Below are 12,368 nucleotides of genomic sequence, written 5' to 3' on the forward strand. Positions count from 1 at the left end.
GACTCAAACATGCCATCGCGGTTTTTAGATTCACCGAAAAGAAACTGTGCAAAAAAATATGGGATTAAATTCCCCATGAATGAGCTAGCGTGGTTGTTATTCAACGACGCGCCAGCGAAGTCATCCTCGGTAATGTAACATTTCCCGCCAAGGGAAAACAAAGAAGGTATTATAACGAACCTAATTCCTGAGAGGAAGTGTCTATCCACGAAGGCATTCTTAATGAAGGCCGAAAGCGCATCCACATTCCGGCGAGCTGATCTTCCGCGCTGTTGCATCCAATAGGAATTTTCGTCACTGCATTCAGTGCTAAAGGGAAGGAGGAAAGTTTCCCCTAATCCCTATGAAAAGTTCGCGGAACTTTTTCAAGAAAATATGCAGCGGCGATAACGCGCTGGACGAGATAGCAATACCGGAGGGTGGCGCGGTGGATGTCCTTCGCGAGAAATAGTTTACAAACTGCCACTACAGGTTGCGCGAATACATGTTTGCCGCCTTTGTAGCCCTAATATGTCCGCATATCTACACACTTGCGCATATTCATTGACGTGAACTTCAAGTATCTAAACAAATGAACACAAGACTTGCGAATCCGAGTTCGAATGAAAAAATGCAGCCACAGAAGAAGTGAATAATGTCACTTAATTTTATTGACATGGGATATTATTATCGAGACTGGCATATAAACTTCCATCTTCGACGATGTAATCCACTTCATACATCTGCCTATAGAGGGCTCACCAGATGTACACCGACCACCCTATACATTGCGCTGGACATTAGACCTATATGTTCCAACCCCTCTAGACCTATATGGTCCAACCCCTCTAGACCTATATGTTCCAACACCTCTTCCACACCGTCATTCCCGAACTCCTCCTGTCTTCCTCTTTTCCTTATTTCCAACGCTTCCGAATTACCTTTGTACTCTTGTTCATCTACCTTTTCCGTCTCGCATTTTGTTCCCGTGACCACACGACCAAAAACCCCACGGATCAATCTTTGCAATTAAACCGGCTTTAACTAGGGTTAACATCATGTCTGATGATGTTAACCCTTCTTACTCATCTCAACAGCTTTCACTGTTTCCCTTCGATTACATTCAACAACCACCTTTCGCTTCCACAGCAGTCCCTCTAAGCATCTTAAGTTTGCTTCCGTAGACATTCGTCCTCTCTTCCAAACCCTCTGCGGAGCTCCTGATATTGTCCTGGCCTTGCCATCGAGAACCGCCAGTTTTTATAACACACTCATTATTGCATATCATTCTACAGCTCACAACGTCTCGCTAGCTTACAGAACCCAGTCAACCAATTAGACCGCTTAACTTTACACTTTCGACTTTCTCACCAAGAAAGTCTACAGCTTCGCTTCACTGTCACCAACGGGCACTGCATCATAATTTATGCAAAACCACTTTCCCAAACCTCAGTTACACTACACGCTCTTATCGCACAAACTTATATCGGTCCTTTGAAAAGCTAAAATGCCATCGAGGTATTGCTCACCCTTTCCTGAAACCCACTTTTAGACCACACTCTCCTGTCTTCTTCATAATCTTACGTAAACTTAGCTTCCATATTACTAGTTGCACCATATATCCATAATGAACACTCCACGGGAAGCATTTTTCTGTACTCTGCCACGTGTTAAAGAACGGTTTCAGTTTTAACCAGGTGATAAACATACATACATACTCACGCATACAACTGTCACATCCACATTTATATTTTAGCAATCGAATGACCCACCACTTATCTAATCCCACCGTAATCTGTTATATTTACCCCCAAAGACCTATACTAATCAACCACAACCATCCTTCCACTATCCCTATTTACATTTATTCACAAATATTTACACTTCTTCCGTATCCTTGATGGCCATTTGCCCTCTTGACCCGATTTAAATATTTAATCTCCAATTTCGACTCCGGTAAACACTCAAACTCTTTCATTCATTTTTGTTGCTTTTCTTCACTGTTATCTGTCAGTGTTGCGTCTCATCTTACAAACAATTCCATTCTCAATTTCTCCACACTTTCTTCTCTGACAACTTCTTTGAGTTCTGCTTCATTTCTATCCACTGTCTTTTCTCATTTCTCAATACACAAGGCCATTAGATAATGGAGACACATCACCTCCGCGTCTCATCAGAAACATCTCGCACTAAATCAGTCATTCGCCTCTCTACATTTATCTTGAATCGTAACCTTCTCTCTATCAACCCTTCCGTCATCTGTCGTTCTGCCTCAATCAGAATTCTGTCACATCCCTTCCTCCATAGTTCTTAGTCTCCTGTAATATTTTTACCCCTAAAGAAAACTATAAATTTTACTCCCACACTTTCCCTCGGCATCTTTCCCCCGTCCAGATAAACCCCGCTCACTACGGCACAGCCACGTTTCACTTGTAATCACTCAATTCGTGGGTACCGGTTTATGACCTTTTAATCGTCGTGTTTGTCCTCAACAGTCTATTCCATAAGTATTCACAAACCACGTTAACCCATTCTGTGTATATATGCACATAGTACTTACTTTCTATATTTTGGCGTTTTTTGGGCTCCTTTTATTTGATGGAATTCTGTCGTAACAGAACATTTTTACCAGTCTATATATATATATATATATATATATATCAGTATATATATATATAGATATATAAATATATATATATAACATACGTACATATACGTATGTATATAGAAATACATACAAACATATAGCTGCTCAACATTAAAAACGCCTCTCTTTCGAAATAAATAAAAGAATTCAGTATTCCAAACAGAAGAGAATTCTCCGTAAACCAGAGCGTATAGTTCGAGCCCGCTTTAGCGGAGAGAAAAAATATATGGAAAAAAAAACACACTCAAACTGGCATAAAAATCAATACTTGTCAACTGTTGTGCTCCCGACCTATTGTCCGGTCTGGACCTCTATTCCAGACCACCCCACCCGCCCCCTCTCAGAGACACACACGTAACCCCAGTGTTGTAAGTTCCTTGAACACACGATTCCAGTTACTGGGGTTTCCAGAGAAAATGACGGTCGGCTTTTAAATAAAAAAAAAAAAAAATCAGAACAAAGGCTCGTATATTTTTACCTGTCTGTCTGTCTGCCTGTCTATGGAGAATATTTATATGTGTCTGTCTATGGAAATATTTTGATCAGCCTCTACCTTTACGTGCATACTGATGCATACGTAAGAGAGAGAGAGCGTGCGTACACACATACACAGATACTATATATATATATATATATATAGAGAGAGATAGCGAGAGAGAGGAGAGAGAAGAGAGAGAGAGAGATAGAGAGAGAGAGAGAGAGAGAGAGATAATCCGAATGGAAGAAAGCTGAAGGAAATAGTTATTGGATACGTAAAGGTTCTAGGATAAGAGAGCGAGAGAGAGAAAAAAAAAGTGCGAATCCATCATTACGATGATGAGAGTCATTTTGAATAGAATGTATCCCAAACCTTTCATTGCCTCTCCTTCAGGGGGAAAACAGTTCAGACGTTAGTTCCGTCCCATTACATAAAGATTAAAGATTGAACGTCTCTTTCTTCAGAGATGTTCTCTTACATCTTCTCTGTAGTTTGTAAAAACAATTACCAACAATACTGAGAAGAAAATTTCAAAATAGTATAGTGTTAAGAGTAAGTGTGGAGAAGAGATTTGTGATGTTTTTTCTAAATTTATCATATTAAGATAACAATGTAGGGTCTGAATGTAAACAAAAAAATATTTTGTTTTGCTGCATTCTCCAACTCGATCTTCATTTCCCGTTTTTGGCTTGTCCTAGTCTGTATCGCTTACGAATTTATTCGTTCTGAGAAACGGATTCAGAAGTATCATGGTACTCTGCCACTACTGAAGATAGAAGGGAAATACCAAAGTCAACCCCATACCATCGAATGGTATTGACGACCCGTCTGGCAGTGACGCACCTATCAGGTCGACTGGTGGGGCTGATCTTGTGAATATGTGCTGTTGCTCCACCTCTGAGCAATGCCATTTCTCATAAATATTGGTATCAAAGAACGTGATAAAATACGCCCCTTGGGAGGGGGTGATAATGCTGTCAGTGCACACCACGTGGAGTGCTGTAAGCGTTACTTGAGGTTTGCTGGAGCTTCCCTTCTGGGCCCCCTAGCTGCTACCCCTTTCATTCCTTTTACTGTACCTCCGTTCATATTGTCTTTCTTCGGTCCACCCTCCGAACTCTTGTTACTGTCAATTTCACTTTCAGCCCCGAATGACCTCATCATGAGGTCTCAGCGCATGGCCTAAATTTATATAATCCGTAATGAAACACGAAACTGAAACCCGAGAATAGCCCGCGCCTCAGTGGCGTGGTTGGTATGGTGTTGGTCTGCCACCGCGGTGGCCGCGAGTCCCATTCTCGTGCATTCCACTGAGGAGTGAGAGATGTGTATTTCTGGTGACAGAAGTTCGCTCTCGACGTGGTTCGGAAGTCACGTCAAGCCGTTGGTCCCGTTGCTGAATAACCACTGGTTCCATGCAACGTAAAAACACCATACAAACAAACCAAGAATATCCCGAAACTAGCAGCACATTCTCCATAATCTTTAGATTAGACCTTCAATTGTTTCTGCTACTGTCTTCGTTTGCATTACCTCACTGTTTTTCTTTCTCAACAGGAGTCGGATACGGCGCTGCTGTTATGTCAGTCTGGTTGAATATCTACTACATCATCGTACTTTGTTGGGCTTTGTTCTACTTCTTCCAGTCTCTCACTTCCGGTAAGTACAGAAGAATTTAAATGAGAGTTGACCAATAGGCTTCGAGGCGCTGTGAATTATCGCCAACTTGCTTTCAAGCATGATTGATAAGCCCTCGAGTTTATGCAAATAAGCTTCCATAAGGCAATAAGAAATGCGAAAATATCTGAGGAAAACCTATAGCGAGGAAATCGCTTGTAGGTTTGCAAGATTTTGCGAGTGTACTGTCTTACCTCGTTGTGTTGTCTTTATTTTTTTTTATAGAATCATTTTATGGGAAAGCTCCGCTTATAATATTTTCAAAACATCTAAAAGGTATTATTGGAGGTAATTCATTATAACGACCAATGTTATTTTTTTCTTTATATTTCTTTATTTTTGCTTGCCTAGATATGAATTACGTTTCAATTTCCAAATAGCAACGTTTGCTGTAATAAATGGCAATGAAATCAATTCTTTTTATTTTTAGGTCATAAATTTGAGAGTGAGAAATTAAAAGTACTTATTTTTGTGGCATCGTATTTAATAATTTGTATTCTCATCTAGTCAGATGTCGATGATCTCTAAGAAAACAGTCTCCTTTAGAAGCATTTGGTAACATGAGCACAGCCAGAAGCTTCGCCATAAACACAACAAAGCCTAAGGCGCCTCAGTGGCGAGATCGGTATGGTCTTGGCCTGCCACCTCGGTGGCCTCTAGTTCGATTCTCGGGCATTTCACTGAGGGGTTAGAGCTGTGTATTTCTGGTGATAGAAGTTCACTCTGGACGTGGTTCGGAAGTCACGTAAAGTCGTTGGTTCCGTTGCTGAATAACCACTGGTTCCACGCAACGTAAAAACACCATACAAACAAACAGCAAAGCCTAATCTTACATCCCCCGACATGTGTTATCTTATAGATGAGATAAAGGTATGAATATATTGTATTAAAAGATAATATCAATGGGACGGCAGTCTAAAGCGTCTCTTTTCTCGCAAGGATCACCACGAAACCTGTCTTCTGTCGCTATTCTTGTTGTAATCAGATGCCGAACATTCCATATCAAAATTGGCGTGGAGTCATTGAAATTTTAATTCGATCCGCTTTGGTTTCTCTCATTTAGAAAAAAAGGTTATAGAAGTATATAACTCTACCCAGCGTATGCGTCATATTTTAGTTCCTGCGAACGAACGAAAACCATAAAATCAATTCGTCAGCGTCTATAAAATCATTTCATTTCTATAAAACTGTTTCTGGTCAAAATAACTACAAGTGGCAACTCAATTCTCGAGTCACTGATATAATTATTCTTATGCTCAATTTAACGGCGAATGAAAGTACCATAAAAATAATTGACTCCCGACTCCTCGGCGTGCCTCCGCCGTCAACGGGTATTCTGTCAACTGCATTGCAACATACCGTCAGCAATTTGCTTCCCGCTTTTATGAAATTTGCAGCTCCTGCTGACAGGACATCAGCGGCAGTCAGCGCTGACAGCAGCCGTGCATGCATTTCAATAACAGCAAGTTCATTGGAGAGAGCAATTACGAGGAGGACACAAAGATGCGCAGAGTATCTTTAACGCAAAGTTAAATACGCTCATTTCATTTACCCGTGATATGGAAAAATTGCCGGCCTTGCTTATATGTTTAGGCTAGGTCAGTGCTTGCTGCTTCTTGTTTGTGAAGGCAGTAATTGCTCTCTTCAATGACACTGTTAATCTTGCTTCACAATGCCTTACAGTTTTAAAAAAACTAAAATCTGTATTTCTTGATTTTTTTCATAACTTTCCTAACATTTTTTATGAATCTGATCAATATTTTGCTTTCTTTCTATTTTGACTCATTTTTTTATAAAACCAGATCAGCCAATTTTAGATCTTGCTTTATCTTAACATACATTTTTATATAACAAAGCCTACCTCTTTTTATGGGAAATCTTGCATGCTATATAAGATCAAAGTTGAAAGATTCAAACATTTTTTATGTATATTTTAAGACGAGAGATCTTTAGCAGCAACTCTCTCTCTCTCCCTATTCATCATTAAACGTTTCTTACTTTTCTCCTATTTCTGGACTGCGTTCTTCTTAACTTCTTTACAGTGTATAGTGAGACTGGAAGTAAGTATTCGTCTGTCGTGCTTAAGAGATCGCAATTATTATCTGCACATTGCTTGATGACCCATTCCTCTGCACCTACCTTCCTACCCCTCTTCCCTAAACCCCCAACCCTACCCCCACCCTTGGTGAGAAGAGTTGAGAATCAATCCCACATTTGAGTTCAAAGATGATCCTACCCTTCGTGATTATCACGAGGAACTCTCGCTCGCTATCCCCTGAACCTAATTCACTATCCCCAAAAAAATACTTAATCTAACAGAATACACATTAGCAGTAGCCAAGCACTGATTGATTTGAATAGCAATGAAATGCCGTTTATTCACTACTTTCACTTCGATACCTTCCCTTTTCGCATCTGTAAGTTCGTAGTTCACTATCGTATAAGTCTACTTTGCAATGTTATTTCAACCTACCTTGTAAGATCAGGTCCTAACTTTTCATAGCATGTCACGAATTATCCTTGCTTTAGTGTGATCGACTGTGTTGTGTAAGTTGAATTTGCTGTTTCCTATCAAATGCTTATTATGAAATATATTTGACTTTTCAAAGTAAAAACTTGGTACGTTCATCATGATGCAATCTCTGCCCACTAAAGCAATGGTTCTAGGAACTATCATGAGCCTATGTAACCATAGCCTTAATTAATTCTGGACGCATTAGTTAACATGTTAGTTTAATTAACCACATAATAACCCAAATGCTAAGCATTTTGTTAAAATAATCATAAAGCACAGAAGCTTAAGATTTAATTGTAGGACTTCATATTTTTATTTTTCATGATTCTTTTCAGGAAGCAGTGCCACCACTTAACACAAAACCCGTCTCGTATTGTCATATTTTCGAAATGATGGATTGGGCGAAAAAGAAATGAGTAAATTTAGAAACTGCGTCCGTTTGAATGTATTTTTTAATATGAAAACTTACGTTACTTCGGCTAAATTGCTTTGGTCTCTGACCAATTCACTCATTTGATCATTTGCGTATAAATTATTTCTGTAAAATTAACCAGGTCTTCAAAAGACTGAATTAATAATAATAATTACTATAATTTTTTTTATTCTATTCCTTGTCTAATAGTCATAAAAATAATAATGACCTTAAAAAAAATGCTTACAAAATTTATTCCTCGATTAATGGACTTGATTTTTTTTCCTTGACGAATGGTCTTAAAAATAATGACTTTAAAATAAAAATTGCTTTAAAAATTTATTCCTTGGCTAATGTACCTATGGAATGTAGGCTGTGAAGCCAAGCACTGGAGCACATTCAGCCATTCATTGTAGATGTAAGTATACGTGTTCATAATAATCTGGCTTTACGTCTTTTGTAACCTACTGGCGAAGCTCTCAGGAGGCCAATTCATCCGCAGCATGAATAGTGGGACAACACTAACATTTTTCCTCTCGTACCCTAGAGTTGCCCTGGGGCTCCTGCAATAACTGGTGGAATACGGAAACCTGCGTGAATCCCTACGCCAGGAAAGACCTCGACTGCTGGGAGGACAAGTACAACTCGACCTCAAACCTAACTAGCACCTTCTGTAACCTCCAGAACGCCAGCCGTGTCAACGTCGCCAATCTCACCGATCCCGTCAAGGAGTTCTGGGAGTAAGTTGTAGAAGTTGGTTTATACTAAAAAATAGAGAGATAGATCTACACTGAACTAGTTTCGTATAGAATAGACTTATACTGAATTAGAAAAGTAGGTCTACATTGAACTGGTTTCTTATAGAGGTAGACTTATATTGAATCAACTGGTTTCTTATAGAAGTAGACTTATACTGAAATAGAGAAATAGGTCTACCTTCAACCGGTTTCTTATAGAAGTAAATTTATACTGAAATTGAAAAATAGATCTAGTACATTCAACAGGTTTCTTATAAAAGTAGACTTATACTGAAATAGAGAAGTAGGTCTACATTCAACCGGTTTCTTATAGAAGTAAATTTATACTCAAATTGAAAAATAGATCTAGTACATTCAACTGATTTCTTATAAAAGTAGACATACTGATATAGAGAAATAGGTCTACATTCAACTGGTTTCTTATAGAATAGACTATACTGAAATAGAGAAATAGGTCTACATTCAACTGGTTTCTTATAGAATAGACTTATACTGAAATAGAGAAATAGTTCTATATTCAACTGGTTTCTTATAGAAGTAGACTAATAGAGAAGTAGGTCTACAATCAACTGATTTCTTATCCACCGTTCCTTCCTCAACCACATCTTTCAACAGTCAGTTCTTTTCCTCTCTCTCTCTCTCTCTCTCTCTCTCTCTCTCTCTCTCTCTCTCTCTCTCTCTCTCTCTCTCATTATTCCTTTTCATTCCACGCCTCTTTCCTCTTTGCCCACTTGAACCACTTTATCTTAATTTTTTCAAATGCGTACATATAAAGCGCCAATGATCTCTTGACGCTGCCTGTTTTTAATGCCGTGATTCAACGTAAAAGGTCTATTTTAATTTTTATGAGCTTTCCTGCATAGTGACCCCTAGGGTTTTTAACCAGATATGTATCCATCTTTGCGGCCAGTGATGCCGTTTTTTCTTCACAAAATTGGCTTTCAGCACTGTTACCATAGGCAGTTCATCTGATTTTTTTTTTACTTTATTTATGATTTAATGGTTAGAATGCGTATTTTCCGATGTAGAATTATTTTCCGTGATGTTAGAAAACTACACGTCACTAGCTTAATATAAAGTATTTTTGACGAAGAAAAATAAAGGATTTCAATAAAATTCATTTGTATAAATAAGCAGGATACGTTTTATATCTTTATTTTCATAATAAAACATAAAAAGGCAAAGTGAAGAATTTTTTTCTTCAGTGCCGTGGCCTGTGGTCGGAAAAGCCACGGAGGGTTGCCAGATGTCACCAGAAAGCCACACTAATAGACGAAATTCCTCAAAACGGCAACCCTGTTTGCGGAGTGTTTAGTAAAAACCTTGAGGATTACCATAAACGCATAAACAAAAGACTAAATATCATAAAGATGATGACCCCAAAGAAGTATTAGTCCTAAATAACAACCCCCGAACTTTGCTTAGGGTTACTATCTAGGAAAGATCCAATTTTTATTTTCCCAATTCTTAGTTTTTCACTTGTCTGAGACAAGTTCAGAGAGGGGAAAACTACTACTTACTTTTACCCATCTACAAGCTTATCAGGAATCTATTAATTTTTCATTGTATCCTAATCATTTCATCAGTTACGATTCATCCACATTTTCTTTCTAAATGTCATTCTCTATCCCTCATAACCTCTTCTGTATGTTTGCTGTCAAAAGTTGTCTGTCTGCAAATACTGGGCGGTTTGTCAGCCAGTTTATCCCGACCTTCTTCAGGCAGTAAAGTTTCAAAGTAATCTCAGTAAAATGTCATTTCATGTATAGTCTTCTCTACACAATTCACAAGTTTATGGCGTTTTTATTTCTCGTATCATTGTCATGACTCTATTAGCCTACTTCTTTCACTTTTGTGCCCCCTTCCTTCGGAACTTTCAAAATCCTTGTATTGTCTATACTCGGTTTTTTTTTTCCATCTGTCCACCAGCATGCGGTGTTTGCGTATGGTAACACTGCGTCCCTGGCTTTAGGTAGTTACATTCAGCTTACACTCAACAATAATAATAACCCTATTTCGAATATTAACGGTGTAATTGGCATACAGTAAATTATTAAAACACTCTTCAGTTTGGTTGGCGTCCCGTTCATTGTTTTGTAGATTCTCCATTTTTCTTTATTTCTTCATGTTACATTTCACATCCTCGTAAATCCTCTTAAAAAGTGAAGTAAGGAAAGAAAGATTTACGGCTGAAAGTGAAAAATGTATCAAGGATATATTTATGAATACATAGAAATACATCCGTTTCGTATATTTATATATTTTTCTAGCTTGTGGTTGACCATGCTTACTTACTGAACAAATTTTTTAAGAGTCTTATATTCAATTTGAATTCCATATACTCCTGTCCATATTCAGCTCCACAAAGGCAAGGTCAAGCTCTTTCGTTTTTGGCTGTTTCCACGACAGTTAAAAATTGTTTTCTTAAATTAAATTAAAATATGTATATCCTGGTTATAAAGTATTACGTTTTGATTAAACATCCCTTGTAATCACTGTAATTTAGGGCTTTATACTGATTGTCTAATGAATCAACGGCATTATTTTCTAAAGTACCAATTTTATTCCTATTTTATTGTATTTCGACTGCAATAACAGAAAATAAAGATAAGCCTTATCCTCTCTACTGACATGTCATTCCAGTAGAGTAATCTTACTCCTCAAGTATGGTTAGCATTACAAAACATATTTTGAAGCCATTCTCTCCACATATGGGTACAAAATAAGTAACGTATCGAACTGAGGAGACATTACACATTTTATCTTCCAAATCATCACTTAAGGAATACAGGGTACGCATATTTAAGTTCTCCCATTCAAATTTTAAAAGAAAGGTACGCATATTTAACAGCTCCCATTTAAAATGTAAAAGAAAAAAGGTGACATGTTTTCACACAGTCGCAAACCTCAAATCCAGAAAAGCGCAAAAAAAAAAAAAAAAAAAAAAAATCAAGGAGACGAGCGTCCTCCAAACGCCGTCTACGAAAGAATCAGAAACCGTATAGTATATAGGTCTAGAACAGTTGACTCTCCCCTCGAAAGTGCATCAGCTGAAACCTTGTTTTCTCCCTCCACAGAAACCGGGCCCTCCAGATTTCGGAAGGCATTGATCACCCGGGACCCATCAGGTGGGAGTTAGCTCTCACTCTGCTGCTAGCCTGGATCCTCTGCTACTTCTGTATCTGGAAAGGCGTCAAATGGACTGGAAAGGTAGGTCAATGAACACCTTATTTCGGAGGGCTACGTGAACTGGAAAGGCTTTTCGGGGAGTGGTTTAGACATCCTGTTGGCAGCCCAGAAGGCTGGAAAAAAAAAGACGAACGTTTTTATTCAGCAACCGTTTCTGTTAGCTCCTGCACCTCACCCACCAGAGAGAGAGAGAGAGAGAGAGAGAGAGAGAGAGAGAGAGAGACCGTGTTCCAGACGAGAAATCGTAAAAGGGGAACAAGAAATGGAGTGTTAACTTCCCGAGTTGGTTTGAATGACACTTGAACGTCCTCCAAGCAGCCAATGTCCGTAATCTGTTTTTTTGACAGGATCGATTTGTCATAAGGCGCGTTGTCTGTGAAGGATATTTTTAAAGGATAGAGGAAAGGGGGGATATAATTAAATTTATTAACGCTTGTAGGAAAGCATTTTACAGAGAGGGGAGTTCTTACGGATTGAATTCCTTGTACTTCTCTATACAAAAGGAAAAAACAGTACATATTTTTTTTTACAATAAATTTCTCTGTGATTTAAGATAACAAGATTAATACGTATTATAGTTCAGAGAGGAGTTTTATGCTTTTTAAATACATCTCAAAATTGCAAGGCTCATATGGAGATTCTTAAATTTTCAGATATAGGAAGGAAAAAGTAGTGGCACAGATTCAATCATTTGCTGTTACAGAAAAGAGATA

General features: G+C 38.3%; 1 protein-coding gene across 5 annotated transcripts in view; it reads left to right on the forward strand.

Annotated features, from left to right (window-relative positions):
- LOC135224724 (sodium- and chloride-dependent GABA transporter 1-like) overlaps window positions 1-12,368 on the forward strand; it is a 250,497-nt gene that overhangs the window by 223,987 nt on the left and 14,142 nt on the right. For all 5 annotated transcript variants that reach the window (XM_064264024.1, XM_064264022.1, XM_064264023.1 and 2 more), the window contains 3 exons: window positions 4,662-4,763; window positions 8,256-8,448; window positions 11,544-11,676. In XM_064264024.1, coding sequence (XP_064120094.1) covers window positions 4,662-4,763; window positions 8,256-8,448; window positions 11,544-11,676 — 428 coding nt within the window. The remainder of the gene's footprint in view (window positions 1-4,661; window positions 4,764-8,255; window positions 8,449-11,543; window positions 11,677-12,368) is intronic.

Source organism: Macrobrachium nipponense, chromosome 12 (assembly GCF_015104395.2).
Source record: "Macrobrachium nipponense isolate FS-2020 chromosome 12, ASM1510439v2, whole genome shotgun sequence".
In the NCBI taxonomy this organism is placed as follows: Eukaryota; Metazoa; Arthropoda; class Malacostraca; order Decapoda; family Palaemonidae; genus Macrobrachium; species Macrobrachium nipponense.